The sequence below is a fragment of the Penicillium chermesinum genome, assembly GCF_028974085.1.
Source record: "Penicillium chermesinum strain IBT 19713 chromosome Unknown utg000002l:1.0-5270490.0:1.0-5274688.0, whole genome shotgun sequence".
In the NCBI taxonomy this organism is placed as follows: Eukaryota; Fungi; Ascomycota; class Eurotiomycetes; order Eurotiales; family Aspergillaceae; genus Penicillium; species Penicillium chermesinum.
Genome location: NW_026695312.1, coordinates 4,860,750 through 4,881,670, shown reverse-complemented (window position 1 = coordinate 4,881,670; position 20,921 = coordinate 4,860,750). Strand labels below are relative to the sequence as shown.

Genomic DNA, 20,921 nt, shown 5'->3' with positions numbered 1-20,921 from the left:
TCGTCGGCTGTTCCCTGAGCCAGGCCTTGCTGAAACAAAATGGAGCTAGGGCACAGCCGTGTACGCACATGGCTCTGGGGTGGGATCTCCCAATGCCTTCACCAAGATTTATGCTTTATAAAGGGACTGAAGTCAGGAGAAGATATAAGGCACAGCCCTACTCATTTGAACGCCTTTTAGCTCACGCACGTTCTACCGAGATAAAAGCCGTATCTAGCTCAGAACGATCTACCTACTATTATTAGAATGGACCTTTTCATTAGGAGGATTATGTCTTATTCTTAGATATTTCAGGCTCTTCTCAAATACTCCGGCGGGTAGTCTTGAGGCAATGATTGCTTGTGCTATGAACAAGACATGTACGAATACATGTAGGCGTGCATATATAGTACCCACCCGTATCATGTGACACCAGCGCTCCCCGCAGTTCCTCGATTTGACGCTCCGACCTTGTCGCGGTGCATGGGATAATGACTCATGAATCCTCTAGTAAGACGCTGTGCTCGCCCCGCTGGGGCCTTTCGAAGCTCTGTTTCGTGCAAGCGTGATTCATTTCTCCAAAGGCCTGCTATGTCTCAATTGCCGACTCAACCGGCCACCCATGTTGCCGCAAATCAGAGTAGCAGCTGGCATGGCGCAGGGGCGGCCGAGTTTGACCTTCGAAGTACATATCATTCCCGCCTAATACAGGACTCTGGGTCGGTTTACTGACGAGCATTCTTAGGTGATACCATGACAAAACCCACCCCGTCAATGCTAGAAGCTATTTCCCAGACCACCTTGCTCGATGATGTTTTCGGGGAAGACCCGGCAACAAATGACCTTCAAAGCTATGTCGCGGCAAGAACCGAACATGAAGATGCCTTGCTAGTGCTGTCCGGGACGATGGGAAACCAAGTGGCGATCCGGTCCCATCTGGCGCAGCCCCCGCATTCCGTGCTTTGTGATCATCGGGCACACATCATCTGCTACGAGGCCGGTGGCGTAAGCGCATGGACTGGAGCAACAGTACAGACGGTCGTCCCAAAGAATGGAGTACATCTTACCTTAGAGGATGTCCAGAAGCATGCGGTGCTCAGCGACAATATCCACTATTGTCCTACAAAACTGATCAGCCTGGAGAACACCCTCGACGGAATGATACTGCCGTTAGCAGAGGCCAAGCGAATCGTTGAGTGGGCCCATGCCAACGATATCAAAGTTCACCTAGACGGAGCGCGACTATGGGAAGCAGTTGTATCTGGGGCTGGTAGCCTATCCGAGTACACAAGTTTGTTTGATAGTGTGAGTTTATGTTTCTCCAAGGGCCTGGGAGCTCCCATGGGAAGCATCATTGTGGGGTCCAGGGAGTTCATTAAGAAAGCTCGTTGGTTTCGTAAGTCGATTGGCGGAGGAGCGCGTCAAACAGGCATTCTAGCTGCAGCTGCGCGGGTTGCCCTCAATCAAACATTTGGCACCGACCCACACGGCAAGACTGGTTTGCTTCAAGCCACCCATGTGAAGGCCCAGCAAGTTGCAGAGGCCTGGACTAGTCGTGGAGGCAAACTCCAGTACCCTGTGCACACGAACATGGTATGGTTGGATCTGGAAAGCTCTGGGCTCGGGCCCAATGACCTCGCACTTATTGGGAAAGAAAATGGATTACTATTACTCGGAGGACGAGTCGTCGTACATTATCGTAAGTAATTCCAGCCTTCCCCAGCGTGAAGTTTACAGAGATGGAAATAATAACATTTGCTGCAGAGGTCTCGGATGAGGCCATCAAACGCCTCACGGAGGTATTTGACACTGCGCTGAAAGGAAATTACCAGCCTATCAAGGATACTGAGAAACCTTATGGAAGCAGGTAAAATTGTCTGGTTCAGCTCGGCTTTCTGTACTTGATGTAGAAATTAGACAGAATTAGCAGGGCCCCTGAAGGGGTCGGCAGTTACTACAAGACAAACATATAATCGATTGAGTCTAGGCAATCCCTGTTCCAGTCAGGCCTTGATGCATTCAAGTTGACCTTAACCTTATCGCGGACCTTGCCTGATCCCAGGCTGCTAGCTGTGGAGGCCTAAATCAGGGGTTGTTATCTTGACCCAACGAACTTCTAAATACCCCGCCCACTTTCTCCTTCCGACTTCCGACTTCCTCCACACCGGTTCTTCTCTCACAGCCTGCTTGACTCGCTGAACTACTGAATCACCGATCCCCTGAACTAAATTTTCTTCAACATGCCTCAATCTTCGAAGGGTTACACTTACACTAGCTCCGGTACCAACAGCCAGGTATGTTTACTTCCGTCCACTCTTACTTCATCGACACAAGGGTCAACCCATTACCAGCTCGAGTGACACCTTTTCACGCAAGCCATCGCTAACCAGATGACAGGGCAACCACTACTGCAGCCGTGATTATGGCTCTGGTGCCTCCAATAGCAACAGCTACCACTACTCGAACAGGTGAATTTTGCAGAAATCCTGGTGGCATCTGATGACCCCGAGACTGACGGCACATGTTTCACTAGCAACGGTTCCTACTACTACTCCAACCCCAATGGAAGTACCTATTACAACAGTGGGAGCGGCTCCTCTACATACACTCCTCCTTCCGGATCGGGCAAGAAGTAGATGCCTGCGTCAGCCTCTTGGCTTGCAGAGGTGCCAGGGTTGACCTCGAGTGGATCGCCAGAGCCCACTTATTTGCTTTTTGTTATTGGTTTAGGGCGATACTACAACCACCTCCCTTTGGCTATCTTTTGTTTTATTGGCTTATCACCTAGCAACTGAGATGTTCTTAAGAATGACTTAAGCTCCACGAATGAAGTGAATCGGTTTTCCGATACAGCTGTAAAGACTGACATATCCTCAGTAATCCCATTATCTCAGTCGGTGCTTGGCGGATATCAGACACGTTTTGTTATAACGATTTAGCGTTGAATAGGCCATCGGTGCCTGAACTCGGTCTGGACTAAGAAAGCAATTGGGGTTTGAGGAAGCAAATGGGGCGGAATGCAGCTTCGGTTTGCGTGATCCACCAAACGCTATGACCAAGTCACGGTACTTGAAGAGTACTTATCGTGTAGGCTGAGCTACACGTCAAAATAAGTACTTCTGAGGTATCTGGAGCTCCACAGCTTACCCCAGGCACGTGCCCACTTTCCGCCGAGGTTCACATGCAATGATGCAAGTCGACTTTGTTTCTCATACCCATTCTTCGTTTCTACCATATCTCCCTCTGCATGATCTGGGTATCAAGCCTTCGGCCCATGGCCTCACTCCCTCGTTGAATATCTGTCAAACTGGGCAACTTGTATCCGAGGCCGAGTCCGCCTTGGAAAAATGGCCGCCCAGTCGACTCTCCGGCGCCCGGAGGACCCCCTCTTGACGCTTTACCGACACTATACCGATCTCCTTCGTTCCCGTTTTCGTCGCAGCACTCGGACCACTCGTCTCATTGCCACTGTCGCTCTCCTTTTCTCTATCGTCGCTTCCGGCTATGGAGGTTATACGTGGTTACGGCAGCGCGCACAGGAACGCGCGCAAGGCCGCCGTCTCCTTCGCCGGAACTCGGGTATCCGGGGCAAGGATGGCTCTCGTACCATCTATGTCTCGTACAAGGGCTCGCGCACTTCGAAGGTCCTGATCTACCCCACGAAGCCGACCACCTTCGATGCCCACCGGCGACTCTTTCTAAACCCCCCGGCGTCGGCCCGAAGCATCGAAGAAGGCTCGGCAAGCCAAATCCCCCCTCCGACGACGAAACCGGGGTTGAATTTAGCGTTCTTGCATCAGTTCCTCAGTTTGGGTAGCATCATGGTGCCTCGGTGGGGAAGCAAAGAGACTGGACTGCTCATGAGCCACGGCGTGTTTCTTCTGCTCCGAACCTATCTGTCGCTTTTGATTGCGCGACTAGATGGTGAAATCGTGCGAGATCTAGTCGCTGGCAAGGGCAAAGCGTTTCTGTGGGGAATCGTCAAGTGGTGTGGGATTGGCACACTTGCATCGTATACGAATGCGATGATTAAATTCCTTCAGTCCAAGGTTTCGATCGCTTTCCGAACTCGTTTGACCCGATACATCCATGACCTTTACCTGACGGGCAATGATAATTACTACAAATTGATGAACTTGGACGGGGGATTGGTCAAGGCCCGGATCAGTTCATCACTCAGGATTTGACGCTCTTCTGCTCTGCCGCTGCGGCTCTTTACTCTTCCATAGGGAAACCCATGGTGGACCTCTTTGTGTTCAACTACCAGCTGTACCGCTCTCTTGGTCCATTAGCACTGAGCGGAATCCTTGCGGGATACTTCAGTACAGCGGTGGTTCTGCGTAAGCTGTCGCCGCCTTTCGGAAAGCTAAAGGCTGTTGAGGGCAAGAAAGAAGGCGACTTCCGCGGGTTGCACTCAAGGCTTCTAGCCAACGCTGAGGAGATTTCTTTCTACGGCGGTGCCGACATTGAGCGAGTGTTCTTGGTCCGAAGCTTCAAGGACTTGCAGCGGTGGATGGAAGGCATCTACAGTCTGAAGATCCGTTATAACATGCTTGAGGACATCATTCTGAAGTATGCGTGGTCTGCCTTTGGCTATTTGGTTACATCTCTGCCCGTCTTCCTCCCCGCTTGGGGTGGGACGGGCGGTGCGTCAGAGCTGGTCGATGTACCAGAGGGAACGGGCCGTGAACGTGGCAGAATGAAGGACTTCATCACCAACAAACGCCTCATGCTATCGCTCGCTGACGCCGGTGGCCGTATGATGTACAGCATCAAGGACATCTCTGAGCTTGCAGGCTACACCTCCCGAGTATACACCTTGATCTCGACTCTGCACCGTGTGCACGCCAGTGCGTACTACCCCCCGCCGGGCTCGCGCCCAGAGCTCTACTCTCTTGCCGATGCTCAGGGCACCATCCACAACGGCTTTGACGGTGTGCGGTTGGAACAAGTCCCCATTGTAGCGCCAGCTCTTCACCCCATGGGCGGCGACGAGTTAATCGACTCACTCTCTTTCATTGTTCACTCCGGCGATCATTTGCTGATCTCCGGACCGAATGGCGTAGGCAAGTCCGCCATCCCCCGCATTGTGGCCGGGCTGTGGCCAGTCTACCGCGGGCTGGTCAGCAAGCCTCGATCCTTCGGGCTGGACGGTATCATGTTCCTCCCCCAGCGACCGTATCTCAGCGTCGGCACACTCCGCGACCAGGTCACCTATCCGCACACTGAGATCGACATGCGCGAGGCTGGCGAGTCCGACGCCACGTTGCAGCGGATCCTTGATGCCGCGCACCTTGGCTACCTGCCCCAACGGGAGGGTGGATGGGACGCTCGTAAAGATGGAAGGATGTGTTGAGCGGTGGCGAGAAACAGCGAATGGCGTTTGCTCGGCTATACTACCACGAGCCCCGATACGCCTTCCTCGATGAGGCGACCTCGGCCGTCTCGTCGGATGTTGAAGGTCTCCTGTACGAGCGGGCCAAGGAGCGCGGCATCACCCTGATCACCATCTCCACCCGCGCATCTTTGAAGAAGTACCATACTTTCAATCTGACGCTCGGCCTCGGAGAACAAGGCGAGCAGTGGGAATTTGAGCGGATTGGCACCGAGAAAGAGAAGCTTGGCGTGGAGAAGGAGCTGCAGGAGCTGCGCAAGCGCCTCGATCACGTTGACGAGTGGAAAAAACGCCGTGAGGATATTGAGAACGAGCTGCGCAAGGTCTGGACAAGTGAAGGGGAAATCGCTCCTCCCCCTTATGTGGAGGAGATGACTCCTGCTGCTGAAGAGACTCCGGCGACCGTGCCCGAAGAAGGTACCGCCAACTAAGTGCCGTGGAGATATTGTGATTATATTTCCTTATGCAGGTCGTTGCCATCTCATCTATATGTGAACATCCTGTCCATTACGCTAGAGCATACCATATACCCTGCCCGATTTTTCTTTTATTTTTTTTTCCCAATATTTTCGATTGATCTATGTTCCGCGCCTGTGGCGCCTGAGCTATTCAGTTTGTAGCAACACTCGTATTGTATTTATTTCCCAAGGCCGAGCAAAGCCGTATCACCCCGGCAAGGCCCCAACAGCAATGCCTCCTCAGGCCTGCTTCTTCGCCTCTGGACGCTTGAACCGACGGGTGCGGGTCCGTAGCATCTCTGCGCGCTCGTCCAGAGTCATATTGACCTGATCTCCGATAGGAATCAGACACTTTGCCAGATGAAGATAGTTCTTGCGCAGTAGGTTGACGGTGATGAAGATGTAATCGACGTTGCGGAAGACCAGAGCACGCTCCTCGGCATAGCGAGTCTTCTGTTTCACAAACGCCGCAGGGTGGTCTCGCCAGTGGCGGCGCGGGTTCAAGTGATGGGACGTGTGGTAGCCATCGTTGAAAGAGAAGCGGTTGCTCTGAGCTCCAAGTCAGTATTGCTGCGCCGAGGGTTTTTGGAGGGGAAAAGGAAAAGAAATCCATGGTTCTACTTACAGGGACATCAACCAGAGTGATGCTGGAGAGCCAATCAGAATTGGGGTCACTCGGGTCGACGAACGCGTGCTGGCCCCAGTTTCCAACCATCAAGCCACAGCGCATGACGGTGAGCGGCAGGATGAGGGTGAAGAGGGTGGCGCGGGGGTTGACGTAGTTATAGAGGAGGTAGATGGCGAGGTAGTCGCCGAGTTCCCAGAATGCCGCTTTGCACGCATTGGCGACCTGGCCCTTTCTCCAGAAGTAGAGCGGCAGCTCGAGCCAGATGAAGAAGATGAAGCGGCCGACGTAGCAAGCGAAGTCGACGCCGCTATCTCTGTCGTAGAACATGGTCGTGCTCAGGTCTTCAGCCCCGTTGCCTTCGACGTGGTGGTGCTTGATATGATGGTAGTAGTAGGAATTCCAGGTGTGACCGTGCAAGGGGTCCAGCAGGTACGGGAACAGAGTATCGAAGAGCCAATACTGAGGCGCTAGCACTCCATTCATATGGATGTGCTGGTGCTTCATGAGGGTGAAGGCGCCGCAGTACCATAGCTGCATCACCCAGTGCAGGACACCGTGCACCCAACTGAAATGGTAGAAAAGGTAGATGGCGCTGGGGACGATGGTGGTGAAATACAGGATCAAATGGGTCAACATGACCACATCCGTCGGGAAGCGCACCACCCCGCGGGCCCAGTTGAGATAGGGCTGCAGCACATACCGCTGGATGGGAGCTGGGAGCTTCTCCCGCAGCTCGGCGGTATCCCAGAACTGGAAAATCGTTGGATCAAAGTCCGCATGCGAGCCATTGTTCATATCAAAAAGCTTCTGCGATAACTCCTCGTCGCTCAGCCGGGGGGGTTTTGCCTTTGACCGTTAGTGACTTGTGCCAAGCCATGCCCAGCTGGGCAAGATTACTGACCATCTGAATCGAGGTCATCCACCAGCGACTTGATCACCAATTTGTCCTGCAGCGTCAGCTGGGGATCTGTATAGGTGGAGGGATCCATGGCCTCCGGTCTCTGTAACAAGGGTGGTGTATTTTTTTTACAGGGACCCAGTCCAAGGGTCTATGGAATTTGAAGCTCCTACCCCAGCTGCAGACAATAGGGTTGATAGAATATCCGTGTCTCCCCCCTAAGAACATCCAAGCATACTACTCGATTTAGCCGGATCAGGGGTTGGAAAGAGTTTTCGAGCAAAAGGACGGGTGGGTCTCGCGGGGGCGTGATCCAATGCGACAGCCCAAAACCTCGGACTTTCCAGGGGGGGTAAAAGGCCCCTAGATGGGATTTCTACATGCCATCAAGGCGTCAAACTTGTGATTTGCCATGAATCTGTATCTTTTGAGTGCAAGGCCGGTAGTGCGGCCAAAAAGAGCGCAGCGATTCGACTGTAAATGAAGAAGTTCCCAGTTTCAAGTTCTCTCTCGCATGACCAAGCAATGGCATGATAACGGCTCCCACTAGTGCCTCCAATCTGCACTGCCGGCTGCCGTTTATCAGTACGAGTCATATTCAACGGCCTGCCGAGTTCAAGCCCCTTCCTAATGGCAGGAGCAGTTTACTAACCTTGGAAGGGGCTTGGTAGACCCAAACTCGTTATGTGCTTCGCCGGTTCTTTTGCTGGTACCAACTATTCGCAGGTCCGCTGGCACCGGGCATTGGGCAGGGACCCGCTGTTGCTGGCGAAGCCGTAGTTATTTTCCGAGGCATTTCCAGGTTGTACGGAGCAAATACCCGAACACCCCTTCGATCTTGGAAGTTAGCCCGATCGCGCCGGATACTAGGCACGATCAAGCGGATATGGACCGTGACCAAGTTGAGAGTGCTGGGAAAACCATATCCAACTCTGGTCAGACTAGTTGTACGACTACTGGCTGGCGTTTGGATATATTGAACTCGAGCCAGAAGCAGACCTGAGATTACGACACAACTTTATCCCATTTATGCCGATAACGCCCCTGGCTATTTTAAGCAGGCCGGACATTTAAGACCTGGCCACCCTGCAATGGTCCTTCGAGTCGACGTATCAGACCGAGGACGCCAGAGCCGGGCCGTTCCAGCCAATAACATGCACGTCTCCACTGCAATTGGATTTTGCCCGAACAGGAACCCTGGAAGAGCAAGGTACATTCTCTGTCAGCGCCTTGCCCAGGTTCTTTGGCTTAGCTCGCAAACCCTTCCATCGTGGAATGTTTGGGAAAGGATGCTCAGGGTCGATGTCTGTTACAATCTCATGTCCTGCGTGTGGGATCGCGCGCTGATGTAGAGCCCTTGCGCGTTGCAGGCGTGTCTGCACGTCTGCATCGCGCAACGTCTGCCATTCCACGGATTCTCTCTCTGCAGTATGAGACACCTCCAATCAAAGGGGGGGAGGCTGCAATCGAACACCCTCCACTTTCGACCTGCACCACGCGATGTCCAAGAATGTTTTTCTCCTGGGCCTGGTCCGGGGATCGTGTTGCCTCCGATCATTTCTCTTTCGGCCGCGCTAGTAACCCCAGTTGGCCCTGCGTAAGCCCGTACTCCGTAGTCTAATGCTGATCGGTGGCTTGCTATAAGCTGGAGTGGCCCCCGACCAGGTTTGGTCTTAATCTTTCCCCGACGGTGTCTAGTGCCTTCTCTATCGCTATCTTCCATCCCTTTCGGCCTTTTTTTTTCGCTCGTTTTACTTCCGCTAAATGGAGGACCCGCCCCCAGTCGCTTTCTGAACCTCCTTTGTCCCGTCATGGCGGACAAGCGGCAAATCAGTGCTTCCACGCCGGGGGCTCGCCCAATCCCTCTACCCCAGCGAGCCAGCCTATCTTCGTCTCAGAGGACCAGGGAGAGCAGTCCTCACACCAGTCATCTCTCATCCGACGTAAGTCGGCGACAACACTGCCGCAAATGCGGGGGGCAGGAAACGCGCTAACGCGATTGGTTCTTCTAGCACCATTCGGATTATCGGGAGACGAAAGAGACCAAAGAAGTCAACGAAGTCAAAGAAGCGAAAGAAATCGTAACCCCCTACGAATCCGAGATCCACTATGCACCAAAGTCGCACGCCTCGTCGCGCGAGTCCTTATCGCTGCAGCGCCGGTCGCTTATCACGGGCCTCCGCCGCTATCCTACCCGCAAGATCAAGCTTGTGCAGGGCTCCATCCTGAGCGCCAACTATCCCGTTCCTAGTGCAATCCAGAATGCCATCCAACCGAAGTATCGAGAGTCGAACGAGTTCGAAGAAGAATTCTCCAATCTACGATGTGGGTGAACCCTTCCCCAAGCACAACACAACTTCCAGACAGGAATCTAATTGCAGTAGACACGGCCGTGACATGCGACCCCGATGAGTTTGTTATGCGGAATGGCTACAACCTTCGCCCTTCGATGTACAACCGTCATACCGAATTACTGATCGCCATTACCTGTCGCAGCGAGAACAAAGTCCTCACAACTCGAACTCTCCATGGGGTGATGCAGAACATCCGAGATATCGTGAGTCTCAAGAAATCCGAGTTCTGGACGAAAGGTGGCCCGGCGTGGCAAAAAATCGTGGTCACATTAGTTTTCGATGGAATTGATCCATGTGATAAAAATACCCTGGACGTCTTGGCGACCATCGGTCTTTATCAAGATGGATTGATGAAACGGTCGGTCGATGGGAGAGACACGGTTGCACATATCGTATGTATACACCCAGAGAGCGGCTGCGTGTGTTCCACGGTCGAAACTAACCAACCCAGTTCGAATACACCACCCAGCTCTCCGTGACCCCCGATCAGCGATTAATCCGACCCAACGAAGATGAGGCGAGTAATCTGCCGCCCGTTCAGATGATCCTCTGCTTGAAGCAGCAGAGTAGCAGCAAGATCAACTCGCATCGCTGGATTTTCAACGGGCTTTGTCGCATGTTAACCCCGGAGATCGTCATCCTACTCGATGCGGGCACGAAACCCGGCCGACAATCCTTCCTCTCACTATGGCAGGCCTTCTTCAACGATGAAAATCTGGGTGGGTCCTGTGGTGAAATCCACGCCATTCAAAATAAAAAGAACTTCCTCAACCCATTCGTGGCCGCACAAAACTTCGAGTACAAAAAGCGAAATCTCCTGGATAAGCCGCTGGAAAGTGTTTTCGGACATGTCTCATTGGGTCAATTCTCGGCCTACCGGTATCGAGCGATTATGGGTCGGCCGCTGGAGCAGTACTTTAACGGAGATTTGACGCTGGCCAAGAAGTTAGGCAAAAAGGGGGTGGAGGGAATGAACATTTTCAAAAAGAACATGTTCTTTGCCGGCGATCGCATTCTGTCGTTTGAAATGATGGCCAAAGCAGGATCCAAGTGGCATATGAGCTTCGTCAAGGCGGCGAGGGCCGAGGCTGAAGTCCCCAAGGACATCGTCGATTTCATTACCAGCCAGCGGCAATGGCTGAACGGGTCGTTTGCAGCGAATCTGTACACGCTCATCCATTTCAACCGCGTGTACAAGAGCAGGCATAATTTTGTTCGCTTGGCTCTTCTCCATGTGCAAATGATCTACAACTGCGCGCAGTTTGTTTTGCACTGGTTTTCTCTCGGTAAGAACAGCGCGCTCCCCAGCTGGGCAGAATCCACATTCAACAATCTTGCTAACTTGTTATAGCGACATTCTGGCTCGTCATCACGGTGGTGATGGATCTAGTCGGGGCGGTCGATAAGCCGGGCCTGGTCGGCGGCTGGCCGTTTGGGAACCACGCATCGTCGATCGTGAATAATTTCCTCAAATACGGATATGTGTTTGTGCTGATGATTCAGTACATCCTAGCCCTCGGGCAGCGACCGAAAGGGTGAGAACACGCTCAAACGTCCCCTTGGGGGTTTCTGAAATCTTGCTGACCCTATTTCCACAGGTCCCGCCTGGCATATGTGCTTTCATTCCTGGTATTCACCATTATTCAGCTGTACATTATGGTCCTTGTCTTGTATCTGGTGGCCAAGTCGACCACGAGTGATAGCCTGAGATTGCTCCTGGACGAGTACGCCCTAGACCACACATCCAACGACAGAATCGGCACAGACATGTTCCTGTACACCCTCATTGCCACCTGCGGAACGCATGTCGTCGCGAGCTTACTTTACTTGGACCCCTGGCACATCATCACTTCATCATGGATGTACTTTGCTGGCCTGACTTGGCGATCCAACATCTTGACGGTCTACGCGTTCTGCAACTGGCACGACGTCTCCCTCGGCACAAAGGTCGTGGACAAGAGCAAAGCGTTGCCCGAAGCCCAGACCAAGAAAGACGCCAAGTCGAGGTTCATCGAAGAAGAAGATCGACCGCAGATTGACATTGATAGCCACTTCGAGATGACTGTCAAGCGGGCGCTGGCTCCTTTTGTGCCACCGGAAGAGGGCAACGACTACAGCGCGGACGACTCGTACAAGACGTTCCGGACGAATCTTGTGCTGTTGTGGGTCTTCAGCAATTTGATTCTGGTTCTGTGTATGACGAGCACTGGAATCAAGCAATTCTGCTTGGATGTGGGTCTTCTTCATCTTCCCTCCTGACGTTTACAAACTAACTCATCTCGAACAGAGTGGCCCCAACATCCGAGTCTGGAATTATATCTTAGTAATGATGTGGCTGGCCATCGGTATAGCCCTGTTTCGATTCTTGGGGTCGGTCTGGTTCTTGATGTACACGATAGTGTTCCGCATGGTCTCCAAGCGTTGAGTTCGGTCTTATTTTTCCCAGATGCGGTGGGGCCTAATCACGGGCCAACCTGGATTTTGTTTAGCACTTCGGACATTTAGTAACTATACCCTGGCCCTCTGCATATGAACAAGTTATGATTTTGTGAGACGATTCCAGCTCGAGATCAGCGAGCGCCAATCGGCGATCCCTTTTTTTTTTCCGGGCCATCTCCGTAGCTCGAGTCTTCATTGCCCCTGTAAGCCATACAGTGTCAAAGGGAAAAGCTGGATTTCGTCCTTCGATTGGTCGAGGCTAATTAAGTTAGCTCGAGTAAGGCGGCGACTCGACCCGGATCGACCGGTCGCGTCACCGCAGCGCTGGAATGTGGTATGGCCGATTGCCCAGGGATACAGCAAGCATCCAGTCTAGTTCATGTTCTCATGGACAGAATTTGCAAAGATGTGCCGCGCCCCCCGAGGGTTCATTTCCTCGTTTCACCAATCACACCCGAGCGCATCACGTTTCACGTTGAAGCCCAGCGCCACTTAGGCGCCGCACCAACGGCGTATGGATACTGCGCGGCTCCACTCATGTGAGGAATGAGGGATCAGTGGAGACGTGACTGGACCGATGTGATGGGCTAGAACGGCACAACTATGCCGCCAGCGCCCTAAGGTGGAGGGGGGTTCTGGGCACCTGGACCTATACAAGCTCGATTGGGCCAATGGTGCCACCGTTCAGGGGTTGTTCCCCTCCCAGGCACAGGCGCTTCATGGCTCGAGCGGAAAAAAAGGCCAGAAGGGATGGAAGTGGAGGAATTGCAGCCAAGTGCCTAAATACCATTCACTGCGCCGACACGCGGCTTCCCCGATTTACTTCACATTCCTCACTTTTTGTTGACGATCTGCGATTGTCTTTCCGTTCTTTTTCCCATTGTTTTTGGGCCCTTCTGTCTACTAAATTCCATTCTTTTTTAGCCTTTGACGGCTCTAGTTTCCCCTCCCTTGACTTATCTCTTTATTTCCAGTGGTGTGTTGTTCTCTGGATACCATCTCGTATTGATCACCCGTGGTCCGAGTTATCCAAACCACTTAGCATGATGGCCTCGTCCTTTTCTCTTAGCGCTGGATCGCTATTTCTACTATCCCTGGCCGCTCCTGCAGCTGCAGCCAGTAAATATGGTCTGGTTGAAACCTGGCAAGGCGAAAACTTTTTGAGTTACTTCAACTTCCATGTCGGGGCGGACCCAACCAATGGATACGTCAACTATCTTGACCAACAAGACGCAGAGAGTGCAGGACTCGTCAAGGTGACCGACTCAGGAAGTGTTTACCTCGGTGTGGACCACAAGACCACTCTCGATCCCAAAGGCAAAGGGCGCGATTCGGTGCGCATCGGCACGAAGAAGTACTACGACAAATCGCTTGTCGTGGCGGATGTTGCGCATATGCCGGGCAGCGCGTGCGGAACTTGGCCTGCTTTCTGGTCAGTCGGCAAGAACTGGCCGAGCGATGGAGAGATCGACATCATCGAGGGTGTTAACCTGCAGGAGCACAATGAGATCGTGATGCACACTTCCGGAACGTGTGCCTTGGGTTCCGCCGAAGGAATGACTGGAGCGATCAATGCCACCGGGTGTGGTGAAGATCTGGGTCCAGTTGGATGCGTCATTGAGGGAGATCAGGGCAGTTATGGTACTCCTTTCAATAAGCAAGGCGGTGGTGTCTATGCGATGGAATGGACTTCGCAGTACCTCAAGATCTGGTTTTTCCCGCGCCATTCAATCCCAGCTTCCATCACCAGTGGAGAGCCGGACCCCAGCGAGTTCGGCCTGCCCATGGCCCTCGTGCAGGAAGGATGTGACGTGGCGAACAGCTTCAAGGCGCAGTCCTTCATCTTCGACGTGACATTCTGTGGCGATTGGGCTGGTGGTGTGTTCGGTGAATCTGGATGTCCTTTGACGGGTGGAGATTCGTTCCAGAGCTGCACCAACTACGTCGCCAACAACCCATCCGCGTTCGAGCAGAGCTACTGGGAAATCAACTCCGTCAAGGTCTACGAGCTGGGCGCCAAGGGAATCAACCCCAATCCCGTCCACAGCTCTTCCCACGCTGCGACTCAGATCCCCGCTGCGACATCGGTGTCCGAGGCTCCTGCGAAGGCTCCTCATACTACCTCTGAGCCTGCCCCAGCAAAGAATACCGTGCCAGCCCAGGAGACCATTGCTCCCGGAACTGTTGCTGCTGAACCGACCACCAGCAAGAGTGGCAAGACTATCACTGTTGACACCACTTCTTACAACCATATCACAAGGACTCAGCGCTACGTGACCGAAGTGGTGACTTCCCTGACCACAATTTGCATGGAATCACACAGTGAACCTACTCCAATCTCCGTCGTTGCCGCCCAGCCCTCTGGTGCTCCGGTGGAACCCTTCAGTGCTCTGCCTGCATCTCACAGTTCCCCATCCATCGCTGTCGAGACTGTCGTGGCATCGTCCGGCTCTCACGTCCCTTGTCGGTTCATTACGAGCCTCCGACGTCATGGGAAACTGAGGTTGATGCCGGAAGCTCCAATGGGAAGCCCTCATCCCAGGCTCAGCCTATTCCCACATCCGCAGCGGCCATCAATGCTCCGGCTTCGCCATTGCCAATGACCTCTGAAGTGGCTGTTACTGCGCTTCCAAGCAAGCCTGTCCCCGTTGAAACCGCCCCTGTAGTCTCCTCTGCTTCCCATGTCGCCGCCATGCCTGCGTCCTCCAATGGTCCCCAGACCTCGCGACCCTTGATCCCAGCACCTACCAACAATGTTGCTGCCGCTCCATCTGGTAGTGACTATCACTCTTTCCAAGGCAGCGCCACTTCAGAAATGGGGCCTGTGTTCACCGGAGCTGCTGATCGGGTACACGCCGGTGCCAGTTTGTTTATCGCTGCCATGGGTCTTGCCCTGGTGATCTAAACCAAGTTGCTAGTTATAAAGTCCTTGTTCTTGTGTTTTGTCATCTGGCGCCTTTGATTACCACGGTTCAAGACCTGCCCGTGACCATGGCCATGGTCCCTGTAAAATAGATTTTCGGTTCTTTTGCGTCAACTTCCATAGATATCTCTGGCCTGGGAGGATTCCGCAATACAATATAGTGAGGTTTTCATAAGATCCGAATGAGGTCCAGATAATTGTCAGACGTAGGAGGATATGTAGTGCATGCATAAATCGAGTCTCGCACGGGCCCTTGCCAGGTCGTCCCAGTTGCATCCGAACTCACGAGGCGCCTGCAACTCGAAACTCTAATTATGCTTATACTTTACATCTCCAGTGCCTTATATCATTGATGCATCCTTATCGAACATAAAGAGACCAATCATGCTGACCGAACCGCTTGATTCTTTTTAGTTTAAGCCCAAATGATGTCAGCTTCCGCGCGACTGTCGCAATTCCCCGCTATCGGCGTATCAATTTTTTTTTCTTTGTTCCATCTTGTCTTCCGTTCTTGCACTGTACACATGCTTGCTTGTTTTTGATAGACTGTCTTGTGCTTAGAGATGTCAGACACCATCCCCACCACTCGCGCCGAAGAGGTGCAAAATGTAAGTCCTGGGGCTATGTTCAAGATATATTTTGGTGATTCTGTCTATACGGGGTTACAAGCAAACACGAAGGAATCTGACTCCTGCGCAGGTATTAAAAGCTGTAGAAGACCTCGTGATTCCTTTTATACGATCGGCCGACCAATCGACACCCCAGACGGAGGCCAATAAGACCAAAACGAACGGACATTCCCCACGATCAACGCTAGTCGAATACAAAAAGCCCGAAGAGCTCCAGCAGATCCTCAACCTGCAAATACCCCAGCAAGGAACACGGCAAGACGGACTGATCGACATTGTCCAAAAGATCCTGCGTTACTCGGTCAACACATGGCACCAAGGCTTCCTGGACAAGCTCTACGCATCGACCAATGCGCCGGGGATAGCAGCCGAGCTTCTCCTCGCCACCCTGAACACCAATGTGCACGTATACCAAGTGTCGCCCGCCTTGACGGTGATCGAGAAATATACGGGCCAGCAACTAGCGGGTCTGTTCGGACTGACTGGGCCCCGGGCAGGTGGGATCACCGTGCAGGGCGGCTCGGCGTCGAACACCACGTCGATCGTGGTCGCGCGCAACAACCTGTACCCGACGACGAAGGAAGAAGGGAACCAGGGCTATGCCTTTGTGCTCTTCACCAGCGTGCACGGCCACTACAGCGTCGAGAAGGCCGCGCAGATGCTGGGCTTCGGCAGCAAAGCCGTCTGGCAGGTCCCTGTCGACAAGCAGGGCCGGATGATTACGTCCGAGCTGGAGCACCTCGTGCTGAAAGCCAAAAGCGAAGGGCGGACCCCGTTCTACGTCAATGCGACGGCCGGCACCACCGTCATGGGCTCGTTCGACCCGTTCCAGGAGATCGCGGCCGTCTGCCAGAAACATAATCTGTGGTTCCACATCGACGGGTCGTGGGGTGGCTCGTTCGCTTTCTCCAAGAAGCAACGCGTGAAGCTGTCCGGCTCGGAGAAGGCCAATAGCATCACCGTGAACCCGCACAAGATGCTCGGCGTCCCGGTGACTTGCTCGTTCCTCCTGGCAGCCGATATCCGCCAGTTCCATCGCGCGAATACGCTTCCAGCAGGGTACCTGTTCCATAACAATGATGAGACGGAGACTAATGGCCATGCGGCGGAGTCGGACCGCGAGCCGGAAGTGTGGGATCTGGCTGATCTCACGCTCCAATGTGGTCGTCGCGCAGATGCGTTGAAGCTGTTCCTGGGCTGGACGTACTACGGGACTGAAGGGTACGAGCAGCAGATCGACACTGCGCATGAAATCGCGACCTACCTGGCGACTACGGTGGCTCAGCACCCGGACTTTGTTCTTGTGAGCGAGAATGCGCCACCGTGTCTGCAAGTATGCTTCTATTATGCGCCGGGTAAGAAGCTGCTGTGCCCGCGGGGTACCATTGCGGACGAGAAAGAGAGGGCGAAGAAGAATAGTACAGTCACGGAACAAATAACGCACGCAATTGTTCCGAGGGGGTTTATGGTGGACTTTGCACCGCCCAGTGGGGATGTCGATGCCCTTGGCGATGGGAAGTTCTTTAGATGTGTCGTAAATGTGTCCACAGCTAGAGAGACGGTTGAGGCCCTTGTACATGCTATAGAGGAGGTTGGGCCGGGGATTTTCCAGTCGTTGAGCGCCGCAGCGCGCTCCTGAGACAACCTGCAGGACGATGAACACGGACTCTGTTGTCTCCCACGACACGTGGACACCCACTAGATATGAATAACGAGCTAGATCTTCCGCAAAAAAAAAGATCATTCGATGACGAGAGCCAGTATTTCGAGCTCTGTATATTCAAAGATATAGTACTAGTAAGCTCAATACGGGAAAACAAAAACAAAGCAACATGTGTACACGTAAAATCATTACATGGAGGCAGAGAACTTGCCCTCGATCTGCTCAATCTTCTTCACAGCCGCCTTGTAGCCGTCCTCTCCCTCCAAACGCTGAGCGTAGGCAGCCAAAAGAGGGTACTTATCGCGCTGCTTCTTGTCCTTCAAGACACGTCCGCCCGCTGCGATCACCGGGAAACTCAGCAAAATATCAGCAGCCGTCAAGTTCTTGCCGCAGATGAAGGGGCCACCATCCGGCGCCGTCTTCAACCGCTCCTCAAGGAACTCCAGATTCCCCTCGACGTTGCGAGTGAGGAAGTTCGACTCGACCTGCGAGGCCACAATGCTGGTGATGGGGCGCACGAAGAAGGGTGGAGAATTTCGGATAGCTTTGAAAAGAAGGAAGAAAAACAAATTAGCATACGCATCCGACCAACTAACCACCGGATTGACAAGGACTTACTATCATTGACCAGGGTCATCACCAGGAACGGCATGAGCGAGCCTTCTACGTAGTGCATGAAATAGCGGTATCGCATCCACTCCTCGGTCTCACCCCCAACTTGGCCCTCGCGACCTGCGACGTAGCGCTCTGGAACCAGAGTAGGCTTAGTCTTGCCAAAGTGATCGACCAGGTACTCCACAATCGCCCCCGACTCGGCCAGCACCAGAGGCTCCGAGGCGCCCGGCGCCTCGATCGTGACAATAGGTGACTTTCCGAGCGGGTGCACCTCCTTCAGCTCCTTGGGCGCAAGCTTGTCTGCGCGACGCTTGAAGGTCTTCAGCTCATACTGCAGCTGGAGCTCCTCCAGGAGCCAGAGAATGCGGTGGCTTCGAGATTGCTCGAGCCTGCGGTATGTTAGTGCCAGTCCAGCGACCCACGATGCTCGCATACTCACCAGTAAAGGGTAATTTTGCAGCCTTGGTTATTGTCCGTCATCTTTGCTCCGGAAAAATAAAAATAAAGAAGCAGCGGCCTTGCAGAATCTCAAGGTTATAATGTTGCGTGATGTAATGGGCCCTCGGCTTATCCGATCTAGGATAAACGACCGATGATCGCCCGGATCCACTCCATGTGAAGCCCGCACTCGATACTTTGTTGGGAATGGGCGTCGCCATGGGGTCGATTTAGGGGAAATTCGGTCGTGGAGCTTATCTTCCACGCTCGCGTTGCACAATGGTGCCAGACTCCAGGATTCTAGGCGCTGGGAATTGGCTTAATTTCAATACGGCGTTCACAATGTGCCTTTCTTCGATTTACTCGTTCGAGACTGGGAAGAGTTGACTGCGAACAAGGGGTTCACAACAAAGTTTGCCATGCGCCTCGGTTCAGCTCCCATTGGCCCATCAGGCTGCCTTGAAGAGTCGACAGCTTGAGATCTTCGTTACATATGGCCCGAATGGCCGAATGCTGGCTTTATAATAAGCAAAGGCTAGACCTTGATGACCGAGAGTTGGAGGAAGCCGAGGGGGAGAAGGCGGGGGAAAGGGTCATTCTAGTGCCATTCATCTACAGTCTTAGGATGCTAGTCTAAAATGGCCAGGAGGATGGTTGTTTCAATTTTGAAGTTATGGGCAGCTGGCCCCAGCCCTATCCCATGTCCTAGCGCTCAGCTTCTCGATGAAGGTCTGGCCCCAACGAGCACTAAACGGATATTAGCGGCACACTATGTACGTGCAGGACGCGACACTCACCTCGTATGCTCGTGGATAAAGTCTCGGAGATACATGTACTTCTTCGTGCGCTCTGCATCACTTAGATTGAGTGCTTCGAAGAGAGCCTCTGACATCTCGCTCTTGTTCGCCGGGTGGAATGGGATGCTGCCCTCCCGCATAAACGAAGCAGCACCGGCGAATTCGGACAGGACCAAAACTCCGTGTCGGTTTTCCTGGCAGGCGACATATTCAAATGAGACGAGGTTCATTCCATCTCGAGTGGAAGTCAGAAGACAGGCATCGGCGATCGAATACAGGGCCGTCAACTCGGTGAAAGGAACCGACCGATGCATGTACAGCAATGGTGTCCCCTCAGGTGTGGCTGACAGAATCAGCGCTCGTATCGGAGAAAGCATTCCATGTAGAAGGAAGCAAACTCACCGTGCTTTCCGTTGATCTTGCCTGCCAGGGTGCTGAGTTCAGTCTCGAGGTCCTGGTACTCTTTCACATCTTCCCGGCTGGGAACGGCGACCTGGATAAGAACCACTTTGTTCTGGAGTTCGGGATGATCATCCAGGAAGGTGTCAAATCCTTTCAACTTTTGGGTAAGGCCCTTGATGTGATCGAGCCTGTCCACGCCCACGATCACTTTGACCCCTTTATAGCGTTGTTCGAGCGCGGCAATGCGGGCTTGGACCTCGGACGTTTGTAGCGTATCGGTGAACTTCTGCGGGTCAATTCCGATAATAAACCTGCCGGTGCAGATGAGGCGGTCCTTGTATTGGATTTGGTTGGGAATCTCTGTGCGTGCACCCCTTGAAGGTATTAGCTATTCTCTCATTCTCCAATTCCCCAGGAACAAGATATGATGGGAAACTTGCATCAATGTGGCACATGTCTCGATAAAGTTTTGCTTGTACTCTTCTGTATGGAAGCCAATAAGGTCACTGGCGAGAAGGCCTTCGATGATGTGCTTTCGAACAGGTAAATTGCGCCAGAAATCCCCGGCCGGAAACGGGGTGTGAAGGGAGAAGCCAATAGCGCAAGCCTTGCCCTGGTTTCGAAGCCGCGTTCTTAAAAGCTCGGGGAGAAGCATCAGGTGATAGTCATGCACCCAGATCAGAGTGCCATTTCCAGCCGCATCTGCTACCTGATCGGCGAATAGCTCATTGACCCTTTTGTAAGCTTGCCAGGGCCCATCGTCGAAGGTCACCCCTGATTGGTAGTGGAGGATCGGCCATAGGATACGATCTGTAGTCTTGTGAGCGAGAGAATGCCACCTCCCGGGAATGCAAAGAGTCATACTGGAGAACCCATTGTAATGTTCATGGGCGAGGCCGCTGTCCAGAAAGATCGGCACCGCATTATGCTTGGACAGGCTTTTAGAAACTTCCTCTCTGTCTGTGTTGTCCTTGACCTCCATCCCCGGCCAGCCAAACCACTGGAACTGAGTAGATTTTGTGAGGCCAGAAAGAGAGGTGACGAGACCCCCGCTGGATACGGATGATTCGTAGTGGTTATCCACGCGTTTGACTGATAGCGGGAGTCGGTTAGAGACGATGATCAAACTGCGTTTTTCGTCAGTGGCCATTGCGATGCAGAAAACGCGGCGTCCAAGAGCAGCCAAGCTGGTCTGTCCAAAATCTCAGCAAGATGCTTTCTTTATTTCTTCTTCTTTTGTCCTGAGAAGATTCCATAGTCTCCGCCTTTTATGCCAGAGATTTGCCTCCTTCTACGTCAGTAT

At 53.1% G+C, this 20,921-nt stretch overlaps 9 protein-coding genes across 9 annotated transcripts; 6 read left to right on the top strand and 3 right to left on the bottom strand.

Annotated features, from left to right (window-relative positions):
* Nucleotides 1–492: 492 nt before the first annotated feature.
* On the top strand, nucleotides 493–1,850 carry N7468_002720 (threonine aldolase GLY1; the record flags this gene model as incomplete). The annotated part of the gene is made up of 3 exons (XM_058472017.1): nucleotides 493–664; nucleotides 725–1,678; nucleotides 1,744–1,850. Coding segments are annotated over 3 exons (1,233 nt in total), but the record flags the coding sequence as incomplete, so codon positions are not given.
* Nucleotides 1,851–2,219: 369 nt separating this feature from the next.
* Nucleotides 2,220–2,615, top strand: N7468_002719 (uncharacterized protein; the record flags this gene model as incomplete). The annotated part of the gene is made up of 2 exons (XM_058472016.1): nucleotides 2,220–2,273; nucleotides 2,448–2,615. The coding sequence occupies 2 exons, from the start codon at nucleotides 2,220–2,222 to the stop codon at nucleotides 2,613–2,615; spliced, it is 222 nt and encodes a 73-aa protein (XP_058335157.1).
* A 711-nt stretch (nucleotides 2,616–3,326) lies between these two features.
* Nucleotides 3,327–5,805, top strand: pxa1 (putative peroxisomal ABC transporter (PXA1); the record flags this gene model as incomplete). Its single annotated transcript, XM_058472015.1, has 3 exons — nucleotides 3,327–4,146; nucleotides 4,209–5,244; nucleotides 5,319–5,805. The coding sequence occupies 3 exons, from the start codon at nucleotides 3,327–3,329 to the stop codon at nucleotides 5,803–5,805; spliced, it is 2,343 nt and encodes a 780-aa protein (XP_058335156.1).
* Nucleotides 5,806–6,072: 267 nt separating this feature from the next.
* N7468_002717 (uncharacterized protein) lies at nucleotides 6,073–7,449 on the bottom strand (the record flags this gene model as incomplete). Its single annotated transcript, XM_058472014.1, has 3 exons — nucleotides 6,073–6,381; nucleotides 6,458–7,286; nucleotides 7,358–7,449. The coding sequence occupies 3 exons, from the start codon at nucleotides 7,447–7,449 to the stop codon at nucleotides 6,073–6,075; spliced, it is 1,230 nt and encodes a 409-aa protein (XP_058335155.1).
* Nucleotides 7,450–9,169: 1,720 nt separating this feature from the next.
* On the top strand, nucleotides 9,170–12,137 carry N7468_002716 (Chitin synthase C; the record flags this gene model as incomplete). Its single annotated transcript, XM_058472013.1, has 7 exons — nucleotides 9,170–9,301; nucleotides 9,371–9,683; nucleotides 9,743–10,104; nucleotides 10,164–10,998; nucleotides 11,064–11,247; nucleotides 11,311–11,944; nucleotides 12,000–12,137. 7 exons carry the CDS (start codon nucleotides 9,170–9,172, stop codon nucleotides 12,135–12,137), a joined length of 2,598 nt encoding a protein of 865 aa, XP_058335154.1.
* A 1,057-nt stretch (nucleotides 12,138–13,194) lies between these two features.
* Nucleotides 13,195–15,056, top strand: eng2 (putative GPI anchored endo-1,3(4)-beta-glucanase; the record flags this gene model as incomplete). Its single annotated transcript, XM_058472012.1, has 2 exons — nucleotides 13,195–14,618; nucleotides 14,669–15,056. 2 exons carry the CDS (start codon nucleotides 13,195–13,197, stop codon nucleotides 15,054–15,056), a joined length of 1,812 nt encoding a protein of 603 aa, XP_058335153.1.
* Nucleotides 15,057–15,637: 581 nt separating this feature from the next.
* On the top strand, nucleotides 15,638–17,342 carry N7468_002714 (pyridoxal phosphate-dependent decarboxylase family protein; the record flags this gene model as incomplete). Its single annotated transcript, XM_058472011.1, has 2 exons — nucleotides 15,638–15,682; nucleotides 15,774–17,342. The coding sequence occupies 2 exons, from the start codon at nucleotides 15,638–15,640 to the stop codon at nucleotides 17,340–17,342; spliced, it is 1,614 nt and encodes a 537-aa protein (XP_058335152.1).
* A 212-nt stretch (nucleotides 17,343–17,554) lies between these two features.
* N7468_002713 (glutathione S-transferase) lies at nucleotides 17,555–18,461 on the bottom strand (the record flags this gene model as incomplete). The annotated part of the gene is made up of 3 exons (XM_058472010.1): nucleotides 17,555–17,910; nucleotides 17,985–18,370; nucleotides 18,421–18,461. 3 exons carry the CDS (start codon nucleotides 18,459–18,461, stop codon nucleotides 17,555–17,557), a joined length of 783 nt encoding a protein of 260 aa, XP_058335151.1.
* A 629-nt stretch (nucleotides 18,462–19,090) lies between these two features.
* Nucleotides 19,091–20,768, bottom strand: N7468_002712 (trehalose-6-phosphate synthase; the record flags this gene model as incomplete). Its single annotated transcript, XM_058472009.1, has 4 exons — nucleotides 19,091–19,166; nucleotides 19,217–19,559; nucleotides 19,619–19,992; nucleotides 20,098–20,768. 4 exons carry the CDS (start codon nucleotides 20,766–20,768, stop codon nucleotides 19,091–19,093), a joined length of 1,464 nt encoding a protein of 487 aa, XP_058335150.1.
* Nucleotides 20,769–20,921: the final 153 nt, after the last annotated feature.